The 12296-nt window shown below is 38.6% G+C and overlaps 1 protein-coding gene across 1 annotated transcript in view; it reads left to right on the forward strand.

Moving 5' to 3' along the window:
- Window positions 1-12296, forward strand: part of LOC135540235 (contactin-4-like) — a 221377-nt gene that overhangs the window by 70336 nt on the left and 138745 nt on the right. The window contains exon 4 of the mRNA XM_064966751.1: window positions 6588-6683. Within this exon, the coding sequence (XP_064822823.1) occupies window positions 6588-6683 (96 nt within the window). The remainder of the gene's footprint in view (window positions 1-6587; window positions 6684-12296) is intronic.

The raw sequence follows: 12296 nt of genomic DNA on the forward strand, positions 1-12296 counted from the left end.
CCTCGTTTAAATGCAAATATTTCCTGAACACTACTCTCCAGCTGTTGTGATAATGTGAATAGAGGGAGTACGGTAAACTGAGTTAATTAAGTGTAAATAGCTACCAGCTATATTCTGGTTTTAGAACTTTTTACCTGCATAGAGTGTATGCAATTGCATCAGATGTCATGTGCTTGTCTCCCCTTTGTGGCTTTAAATGGTTCTTCTATGATAAGAACAAAATGAAAGTAAATTACTTTCATTACTGTACATTTGAACCTACGCTTTTTAAACCTACGTTATGATGTAATGTCAGCTACAGTTAACCCCAGTTACAGTAAGTTTAAGCGTGAAAAGAGGAATCTATCTTTCAAGCGAAATGAACTCCCCTGTGAAACGAAATGCTTACTTGCAGGTTTTGTGTATGTGTGCCATTGGGGGTGAATATGCAAGACAAAATATTTAGGTGCCTTTGAATGGTTATGGTAGTAGCTTCCAGGTGCACCGGTTTGAGTGTGTCAAGTACTGCAACACTGCTAGGTTTTTCACGCTCAACAGTTTCCTGTGTTTTGTACACTCAGTGTATATTACTTTACCTTAATTTCTCAATAAATCATGGGAAGAGTAGTTCAATACCAACATTTACAAGGCCTGCCTCTTTTCTTGCGACTGAGATGAGAATTATTAGGCATATCTCTTGAAGGCTGACTGCATGCTTTCATGCTTTCTTTTGAACAAAAAGTGCCCATGTGCACAGCTGTGTGCTCAGAGGAGCATGCATGTGGTCAAGTCTCCAGCACTGTCCCCTCTGACCTTACAGGCTCTTCTTGAGGCATTGGCTGTATCATTCTGTAATAAGTATTTTGGCTGGGATCTTCAGGACCTTTTTGCAACAATGGTTTGTTTGCTCTGCTTCTGATTTTAGGACCGGAGGAGGTACAGTTTGATTTTAGCACTATCATTATCTCTCTCTCTATGTGTGTGTGGGGGGGGGGTTGCGCGCACATGGGTGTGTGCATGTGTATTTTATCGGGATGATCAAACATAGCCTCCTGCACTGGCAGTGAAGTGGCCCCAGTACCGCTTCGTGTTACTACAACGGCTTTTATCCTAAATAATGCCCAAAAATATACTTTGTAAAATTTACTCAGCACCTTAGATGTCCAATGCTTTTGTCCACTTTGTTCCTTCAGGCTCTCTATTTCCTAGGCTCTCTGGGGCTTTTATCTAGCACCCCATCCTGTGTTGAGATGAAAGAGGGTGGCAGTGTCACTCCAAACCTTTTGTTACCAATCCCCTGGTTCCCAGATTGGACCACTATAGACAAAGAATTACCTCCATGGGCCTACATGTACAGGACATATGCAAGCCATTCATTAAAACTGTGTTTTGATAGAGAAAAGTCAAAGAGTCTAGACTTACCAAATGAGGAGTTCACTTGCAGACAATATGCCCAGTCAGTCAGTCAGTCAGAGATTCATGTTTTATATCATATTCTCTTTTACCTGTAAACTGTCTAGAATTAAATTGTGCAATTTGAACTGCCATAGCACATAAAACCAATTTGGATGTAGACAAATGTGTTCAGAATACTATTCAACATCAATTATTCACAAATGGAATTAACTTTCTACTTATTTCTATCAGTGTGCGGTTCAATGGTATCAGAAAATCATCTCTCTTTTTTTAGAGATCAGTTAAATTGCTGAGGTAGATGCATATAGCTAATTGACTCTTAATTGCCAAATCTCACATTCATCTGTGAGAAATTGCAAAGAATTGCTTTTCTTAATAGAGCTTAAGAGTCTCAAATAGCTATTAGCAAAAGTCTGTTCCTGGGTTAAGAGGAGATTTATGTTTGAAGAAATAATTAAAGCCTGCCTCCTAATCGACTTGTCCCATAACCATTATGACATATATTAGCTGACCTTATAGTCCTCTTAATAAATCAGTGAGCCCAGTAATTTTACATTTAAATCTGCTCCTGGAGCAGAACTAACAGCAATCTAGTTTGAAAGCAGGTTTGGTTGGTTGCTGAGAGAGATGCTCAGGACTTTCCATCAAGTCACCCTGGAAAGAGAGCGCTTTCATTCCAGCATTGATGCTCGAGGTGACATGACAATATGGAGCATATTACAGAGGTTAATTAAGGTTAATTAATCCAATTGGAACAATATGTGCTCTTAAATCTGCATCCGTTATCAAATAAATGTCTCTTTGTTCCCAGTGGTAGAAAGATACAGTATGAATGTATTTTGTGTCACCAGCTGTCTTTGTAAATGTTGCCATTTTTATGTAGACAGGCTTCATTTTAGCCACTTGAAGTTACCACACCGCAAAAAAATGAAAATCTTACCTACTGTAGACTTCCCCTAGATTTTTGTTTATCTTGTATTGAGATAATTCAGTCAAAATTACTTGTTTTTTGTTGATTTAGCTTACCCTGAAAATGCCTTTGTCTTGTATTAAGATATTCTGACTTGTATCAAGCCTTTTTTATGTTAAAATAAGCTAAATGATCTGCCAGTGCACTGAGATAATTTGCCTTGAGAAGACGCCAGATCATTTTGCTTATTTTAACCTACAGTAATAAAAGGCTTGATACAAATCAGAATATCTTAATCCAAGACAAATTATCTTGATGCAGTTTCTGGGTAAACTAAATCAACTCAAAACAAGTAAATGCATTTTCTGGGTTAGCTAAATCAACTCAAACAAGTAATTTCAACTTAATTGTATCAATACTGTGTCATCACATATAAACAAAATGCAACATTTAGTACACTACAACAACAACAACAAAAATATTACCAAGATTTCTTATCTTGTATTGAGGTAATTAACTCAAAAGTTACTTGTCCACAAGCTCGCTGCTGCTGTTTTGTCTTTGTGAGATATCTACAGTACCTGTCTGTGCAGCTTTTATTTCTCCAAACTAATGTATCTGTTTTGTGGAGCTGCTCCTTTCATGTATGTGGTAGCTGTGGCATTATTCCAAATTGAATCACTGCTTACAACCTCTTGAAAGGCATTGAGAATTTCCTATTGCAATGTATTTATCCAGCTCCCACCCGAGACTCCTCTGCACACTCATCCATGAAGACTGTTCTGTGCTCCCCGAATTACCTTTACCCAAATCTGCTGGGCAACAATAGAAGGGAGAATTGCAGGAAGCTGTTGTGACCTGTTATTGTTTTCCATCAATTGTCAAGCATAAATTAGTTTCAATAAAAAAGGTAATTTTAGTTTCTAAGCCATTTTGAAATTGCTTTGTAATGTTTGCGGTAGTAAGAGTGATGAAAAACCCCACAATGGAAACCTGATAACTACTGGAGCTATTAAAATCCTTCATGTGTGACTTGGGCTAAGCAAAATACTTTCTGCCTACTGGAGCCCCATATTGATTTGGGCCTTATTGGTTTTATCCACAACACTTTGGGTCCAATATCGACTTTTTAATGATTGTGGACTATGAGTTCATAATTTCAGATGTAAAATGACATGATCACAGTTATTTTGCCGTCTGCCTCAGCTGTGATATTTTTCCGTCTGGCTCAGCCGTGCTACAATCATCTAATCTAGTGGTGATAACATTCTCATGTGGTAGTCATTCCTACATGGTTGCACAGTGTTTATATATTGTTTGATACCCTTTCGTCTTATTTCCCGTCTGTTTTTCTAGTATTACATTATAATTGATTATTGCATTGTTGGGTTTTGAGTTTGCAAGAAAGGCATTTCACTGTACTTGTGCATGTGAAATTAAAACTTGAAACTATTAAATAGCTCAAATGTAGTACAAGAATGACTTTTACTGCATGAAGCAGTAATAATCATCTTCAACATAAAAGCTTTCACAGCACTGAAATGTTTCAATCTGTTCAGCTTTGCCCTAGACAAATGCATTTTACTGCAATGGGTGGCTTCATAGATAGATTATTCTTTGTGTTTGGGGATTTTCTGATGAAATCAAACTTGTTTTCAGCCCAATGACACTCCTTTCTTTCTCCCTCAATTGTATTGATTAATGGAGTCATTAAAATTCTGTTTTTTGATAAGATGTTATTCCTTAATCGTGTGAATTTAGAATGCTTACTCTGTGCAGCATTCATAATGTTTGGAAGATAGACATGTTAGCTTCCATCTTTAGAGAAATGGTAGTTTTCATCAGCTTTCTGTTCACTTGGCATTATTGGTGACAATATTCTCACATTGAGACTTGGGATCCCTCAGTAAACAGCAGTGGTGTAAATTACTTAAGTAAAAATACTTTAAAGTACTACTTAAGTATTTTATTTTTTATTTTTGACAACTTCTACTTTTACTCCACTCCATTCCTAAAGAACATATGTACTTTTTACTCACATAAAAGGAAAATTAAAGGAAAATACAGACATCATTGCTGTATGATGCGTGTTGCATCATATGACGCAAAACACAGCATCATATGATGCAAAATGCATCATATGGGGATGATTTTTGTATTTTGAAAGTTACACGTCTTGAAAACTTGATTGCTGACGAGCAAAACATTTTGGTACTATGTCAATAATGGACTAATATAACAAATACCAAAATATAGTTTTTGGGTGGAATTTTCCATTAACTTGCTGTAACTCCCATCCCATGAACAGGATCGTTGTCATAATCTGACACTAATTAGCATAACGCAACGGGCATAAATATTACTAGAAAATATTCCTATTCATGAAAATCACATGTGAAACATATTGAAACACAGCTTAGCCTTTTGTTAATCACCCTGTCATCTCAGATTTTCAAAATATGCTTTACAGCCAAAGCAAAACAAGCATTTGTGTAAGTTTATCGATAGCCTAGCATAGCATTATGTCCAGCTAGCAGCAGGTAACTTGGTCACGAAAATCAGAAAAGCAATCAAATTAAATATTTTACCTTTGATGAGCTTCGGATGTTTTCACTCACGAGACTCCCAGTTAGATAGCAAATGTTCCTTTTGTCTCAAAATAATATTTTTGTAGGCGAAATAGCTCCGTTTGTTCTTCATGTTTGGCTGAGAAATCAACCGGAAATTGCAGTCCCGACAACGGCGGAAAATATTCCAAATTAGCTCCATAATATCGACAGAAACATGGCAAACATTGTTTATAATCAATCCTCAAGGTGTTTTTCAAATATCTATTCAATAATATATCCACCGGGACAATTGGTTTTTCAGTAGGAGCGAGAGGAAAAATGGCTACCTCTGTATTTTACGCAAGAATCACTCTGAGAGCCATCAGGTGACCACTTGCGCAATGTAGCCGCTTACGCTTATTCTTCAACATAAAGGCGTGAAACTACGTCACAATGCTGTAGACACCTTGGGGAATACGTAAAAAAATTAATCTGGTTGATAGCCCATTCACTGCTCAATAGGGAAGCATCGGAACGCAGAGCATTCAAAACATGAGTCACTTCCGGATTGGATTTTTCTCAGGCTTTCGCCTGCAATATCAGTTCTGTTATACTCTCAGACAATATTTTTACAGTTTTGGAAACTTTAGAGTGTTTTCTAGCTGTCAATTATATGCATATTCTAGCATCTTGTCCTGACAAAATATCCCGTTTACTTTGGGAACCTCATTTTTCCAAAAATGAAAATACTGCCCCCTAGTCACAACAGGTTTTAAGTACACTTAAAACCAGATACTTTTAGACATTTACTCAAGTTGTCACGCCTTGGTCTTAGTATTTTGTGTTTTAGTTTATTAGTTAGTCAGACCAGGGTGTCATGGGGTTATTATGTATTGTGTTTTTGTATTGGGGTTTGTAGTGTCTGGGATTGTAGCTGATTAGGGGTGTGTGTGTGTTAAATAGGTTGGCTGCCTGAGGCGGTTCTCAATCAGAGTCAGTTGATTCTCGTTGTCGCTGATTGGGAACCGTATTTAGGTAGCCTGGTTTTCGCTTTGTATTTCGTGGGTGATTATTTCCTGTCTCTGTGTAGTGTGCACCAGTCAGGCTGTAATTGGTTTCACGTTCTGTTTGTTATTTTTGTATTTATTAGTTATTCGTGTATAGTTCGTTCGTTTGTCTTCACATAATAAACATGAGTAACTTACACGCTGCATTTCGGTCCGACTCTCTTTCAACTAAAGAAGAACGCCGTGAATTCACCAATTCACCAATTTGTAAGTCGCTCTGGATAAGAGCGTCTGCTAAATGACTTAAATGTAAATGTTACACAAGTAGTATTTTACTGGGTTACTTTCACTTTTACTTGACTCGTTTTCTATTAAGGTATATTTTTTTCAGCTTAAGGTTGTTTACCACCCCCAAATGTGTATACTTACTGCACAAGACAATGCTCCATTGTGACTATTCATCTCCAGCTAAATACACTTCTCACCACTTTTCTTTCTGACCAATGTTTACTTTCGATAAGTTGGATGCACAGCACAGCTGCAGCAAATATGAGATTTTCAATTTTGAATAAAAGAGTCAGTCTTTCCTTTCTTTTGATTTCCCTCTAATTTGTAGACTCTGTTTTCTTGCTCTGCACAAACATGTTTTTTCCATCGGTTTTATCTTGCAAACTATCAACGATTTGTTAGGCCACAAAGTTTTACATAATGCCTATTGTTTTTCAGACTTGGGGAACTTCAAGACCCACCGAAGAAACTCAGTGTCAGTTCGCGAGGGACAGGGGGTGGTGCTGTTGTGTGGTCCCCCATCTCACTCTGGAGGTAAGAAAGCAAACACAGACTCTTTGCAGTGATAACTGAGCAATGCTATTTCACCCACTTGTCAGGCTATACCATCTCTCTCTCTCTCTCTCTCTCGAACACATGTAAACTTTTAAAACATCTGTCTTAAGAAATGTCCAAGGCTGAGGCATCAGAAATGGAGAGTGGGGTTTCCAGACAGGCATCTCCTCTCTGCAGCTTTCGGCTCCTGGAGCTGCTTATCTTACTCTTTCTCATGGTTCTAAGACCGTCAGCAAGTGTTAGCTTGCCAAACTGCCCTCTGGAGAGACAGGTATTTGTGTGCCACTAGCCTATAGCTCACTAAGTTCAGCCAACACCCTCATCACCAGCCTCTGTGGGGGGCCAAGTGATCTCCAACAGATCTTTCCCGGTTTACAATAGATACTGTAGCTCAAACATTATCTTCTTCTGCTAACCATGGGGGATCAAGCCATTCTTCTCTGTAGGGAGTTCTGTTTTCTCTCCCTAACAGCCTTGAAGTCCCACCTCTCCTTCTCCTCATTTATTGGATTTATGTGAGTCCCTCTCAGGCCTCACCCTCTCTGTGCCTTCCATGGTCCTCTGTAGCTCAGTTGCAAGAGTATGGCACTTGCAATGTCAGGATAGTGAGTTTGATTACATAAAATGTAAGCACCGTAGTAGGGTGGTGAGGGGAGGACTGCTCATAATAATGGCTGGAATAGAGTGAATTGAATGGTATTAAAACATATTAAAACCATGTGTTTGATACCATTCCATTAATTCCCTTCCAACCATTACAATGAGCCTGTCCTCCCCAATTAAAGTGTTACCAGCCAGCTGTGGTATGCACGCATAACTATAAGTCACTTTGGATAAAAGCGTGTGCTAAGTTGAATATATTATTTATATTTTATAATTTCCTATATCAGTGTGATTACTTGTATTCATTAAGAGAGTAGAATGTGTATTTGCAGCTTATTACTGGTGTTGACAGTGTTTCTCAATTATAAGCACTTTATTAGCTTCATATTCAACACATGTTTTCTCATCAAATTACCATTGGTTGATGTTAGTTTCTTTCACACTATAAGCGCATCAGAACTGAGAATTGTAATTTTCAGTTCTACTGAATATCCTTACATGATGAAATAGTGTAATTCATTACTTTTTAAAAGCAAATTGAATTTGTGTCGAGTTTCCTGTTGTGTTTTCTATTTGATGTCACACAGATGTTCATCAGTTGTTAACAGGTCAAAGGAGAAAATGAATTGCTTTAGTTCTCACCACTTCTGAGGAAGTGAATAATACTCAGAGGTGAAGAGGATAACTTTGTATTCCCTATAGCTGAAAAGGGTGTCTGGTGTTACTTATTCAGAAGCTTCCTACATGAGAAAACAATTGTTGTGAAGGCTGAACTTTGAATACAGTTTCAACTCACAGTAATTTGCTTTGGCTGGTGAAGAAAATAAAGTGTAAAGCTATTGATTCAAAAAAAAACATTTGGAATTTATCTTTTGAACATTTGTACCCACTCAATATTTCTGAAATATCTGAAATGAATGTGCAGCCGACATGACAAAGTTTGACAAGTAGACTTACAAAAAAAATGTTTTCTTGTTATTTGTGTATTTGAATATTTCTGTGAGAAAAAAACATGTAGAAATTAAAACAATTCGCTTTTAGCCAGGCATGGAATTATATATTTCTGTGTTCTGTCACAGTAACACCATTATAATGACAGTGCATTTTCTCTTGCTATGACTGTAAAAATAGGGTATCCACAGATTTCCAATCACTTATGCGCTATCATTTTGTCTGTCACCTTTGTCTCTTGGCACATTCTGTCTTGTTTTGGCAGATGGATCAGATGTGATGGCTGCCATCTCTTTGAGAAACAATTAAATGTAACACCAGCTTTGCCTCGCCCATTCAAACCTCTCTCACAGATGTCATAAATTCACTTACTTGCCCTGCAGTGAAAAAAACTGAAAGTACAGTAAGGCAGCAGTCAAAATTGTTACCTGGAGAAAAATGGGGGAGGACCATGCTTGGTGCTGCCTAAGAAGGCATGTCACAGGCTTCGTCCAAAATATCTGTACACGAGATATAGAGCGCAAAAATGTAAAGGACGACCGGAGATTGACTGCTGGAATTGATTTTAATAAAAACAATATGTTTTTTTGCCAGCAATGAAGCTATTTATCAGAGCTATTGACCTCACAATAAGCCATATTCAAGTTATTCATATAACTTACATATATAACTTACATTACTATCTGTCTCTGCTAGGTAAAGCCCCGCCTTATCTCAGCTCACTGGTCACCATAGCAGCACCCACTCGTAGCACGTGCTCCAGCAGGTATATCTCACTGGTCACCCCCAAAGCCAATTCCTCCTTTGGTCGTCTTTCCTTCCAGTTCTCTGCTGCCCATGACTGGAACGGATTGCAGAAATCTCTGAAGCTGGAGACTCACATCTCCCTCACTAGCTTTAAGCACCAGCTGTCAGAGCAGTTTACAGATCACTGCACCTGTACTTAGCCTATCTGTAAACAGCCCATCTATTTACCTACCTCATCCCCATACTGGTATTTATTTATTTATTTTGCTCCTTTGCACCCCAGAATCTCTACCTGCACATTAATTTTCTGCCGATCTACCATTCCAGTGTTTAATTGCTATATTGTAATTACTTCGCCAGCATGGCCTATTTATTTCCTTAACTTACCTAATTTGTGCTCACTGTATATAGACTTTTTGTTTTCTTTTGTTCTACTGTATAATTGACTGTATGTTTTGTTTATTCCATGTGTAACTCTGTGTTGTTGTATGTGTCGAATTTCTACGCTTTATCTTGGCCAGGTCGCAATTGCAAATGAGAACTTGTTCTCAACTAGCCTACCTGGTTAAATAAAGGTGAGAAAAAAAAAGAAAAAAAATATGGAGCAGCAGCTGTGATGGACAGTGCATGGGTGTTGAAAGTAGGCTATTAAAGAAGGCCTAATTGATTTAAAAAGTTGTTATTATAGACTTTAGGCTACTAACAACAAGAGGGCTTTGTGTTGAAGCCTACTTATTCCTATTCAGGAAATAAGAGCTAGGCCTACTTGCTTGACAGCCAAATTAATGTACTCTATTTTTGGCTGGTGTTAAGACGGTGATAGTGTCAAACTCATGTTTGTTGCCAATTTCAACCTGTTAATCTATTTTTTAACTTTTGCGCAAGGATTGGTAATTTGTCTTCTTTTTTTTGTATTGTACCCCCTTTTTCATGATATCCAATAGCGATCTTGTCTTTTCGCCCCAACTCCCCAACAAGCTTGGGAGAGACGAAGGTCGAGTCATGAGTCTTCCCGAAACATGACCCGCCATGTTCCGGAGGAAACACCATTCAATTGACAACCAAGTCAGCCTGCAGGTGCCCACCCCACCACAAGGAGTCACTAGAACGCAATATGCCAATTAAAGCCCTCCAAGCCAAACTCTCCCCTAACTTCGACAATTGTGTGCCGCCATGTGGGACTCCCGGGTTGCAACACAGCCTGGGATCGAACCCAGGTCAGGGGTGACACCTCAAGCACTGCATAGCAGTGCCTTAGACATTTCTTATATCAGCGTGCTTGCATTTAGATTGGAGGGGTGGAAATATTTGAGGTGTGTCCTTAAAAACATGATTGAAAGTACTAATTTTAGGCAGCGTTGGTAGGGATATTTAAGACAAACTCTGGTTTTAGCGGTTGGTTATGGCATGAATTTTGACAGCGGAAACTCAGCCTATCCAGCTGTGACCCACCCTACCCACATGCACACGAAACAAGAGTAATGTGCTTTTGGTGCCTGTACACATAGAAATGGTCTGGCTCATGAGACTGAAAATAAATCTTAATCACCAATTATTAAAAGATACATTTTGAGAGGAGCAAAACAGGGAGCTGACATTCCCTTTTTATCTAAATATTTTAGGCAGGCCTCACTCCCTCCACATACAACACCCGTTCTGCCAGTCACATTTGGTTAAAGGTCCCCAAAGCACACACATCCTTGGGTCGCTCATCTTTTCAGTTCGGTGCAGCTAGCGACTGGAACGAGCTGCAATAAATACTCAAAACTGGACAGTTTTATCTCAATCTCTTAATAACTTCTTGAAACTCCCCATCCCGGATCCGGGTTTGTGACTAAAGCCTCAGGCTCATTAGCATAACGCAACGTTAACGATTTCTGAAAATCGCAAATAAAATGAAAATAATGCGTCTGCTCTCAAGCTTAGCCTTTTCTTAACAACACTGTCATCTCAGATTTTCAAAATATGCTTTTGAACCATAGAAATTGACTAATTTGTGTAAGAGTATGCAAAGCTAGCATAGCATTTTGAGTAGCATTTAGCACGCAACATTTTCACAAAAACCAGATAACCAAATAAATAAAATCATTTACCTTTGAAGAGCTTCTGATGTTTTCAATGAGGAGACTCTCAGTTACATACCAAATGCGCAGTTTTTCCTGAAAGCGTCTGTGTGTAGGAGAAATCGTTCCGTTTTCTACATTGCGTCTGGCTACCGAAACGAACCGAAAATTCAGTCACCTACAACGTAAAACTTTTTCCGGATTAACTACATAATATCGACCGAAACATGGCAAACGTTGTTTGGAATCAATCCTCAAGGTGTTTTTTCACATATCTCTTCATTGATATGCAGTTCGTGAAAGCTTGCTTTCCTCTCTGTATCGCATGGAAAAATACTGGCAGGTGACTTTTGCGCACCAATTTCGGCGCAGGACACCGGGCGGACACCTGGTAAATGTGGTCTCTTATGGTCAATCTTCCAATGATCTGCCCACAAATACGTCACAATGCTGCAGACACCTTGGGGAAACGACAGAAAGGGTTGACTCACTCCTCTCGCATTCACAGCCATATAAGGAGACAATGGAAAACAGAGCCTCAAAAATCCTTGTCATTTCCTGGATGCCATCTCATCTTGGTTTTGCCTGAAGCTCACTTTCTAGGGCACGCACAGAGAATATCTTGGTATTTCTGGACACGTCAGAGTGTTTTCTTTCGAATGGTAGCAATTATATGCATAGTCGAGCATCTTTTTGTGACAAAATATCTTGTTTAAAACGGGAACGTTTTTCATCCAAAAATGAAATAGCGCCCCCATAGATGTAAGAGGTTAATCTCAATCATGGACACTCTTACTGACAATTGTGGAGCTTTGCGTGATGTATATTTGTTTCTACCTTCATGGCCTTTGTGCTGTTGTATGTCCCCAATAATGTTTGTACCCTGTTTTGTGCTGCTACCATGTTGTGCTGCTGCCATGTTGTGTTGCTATAGTACCATGTTGTTGCCATGTAGTGTTGCTACAGTACCATGCTGTGTTGTCATGTGTTGCTGCCATGCTATGTTGTTATCTTAGGTCTCTCTTTATGTGATGTTGTGTTATCTCTCTTCTCGTGATGTGTTTTGTCCTATATTTCTATTTCATTTTTATTTATTTTTAATCCCAGCCCCCGTCCCCGCAGGAGGCCTTTTGCCTTTTGGTAGGCCGTCATTGTAAATATATGAATATGAATATTTGCCTAGTTAAATAAATAAATATATATAAAATACAGCTCCTGTTCTGCATGT

This window comes from Oncorhynchus masou, chromosome 5 (genome assembly GCF_036934945.1).
Source record: "Oncorhynchus masou masou isolate Uvic2021 chromosome 5, UVic_Omas_1.1, whole genome shotgun sequence".
In the NCBI taxonomy this organism is placed as follows: Eukaryota; Metazoa; Chordata; class Actinopteri; order Salmoniformes; family Salmonidae; genus Oncorhynchus; species Oncorhynchus masou.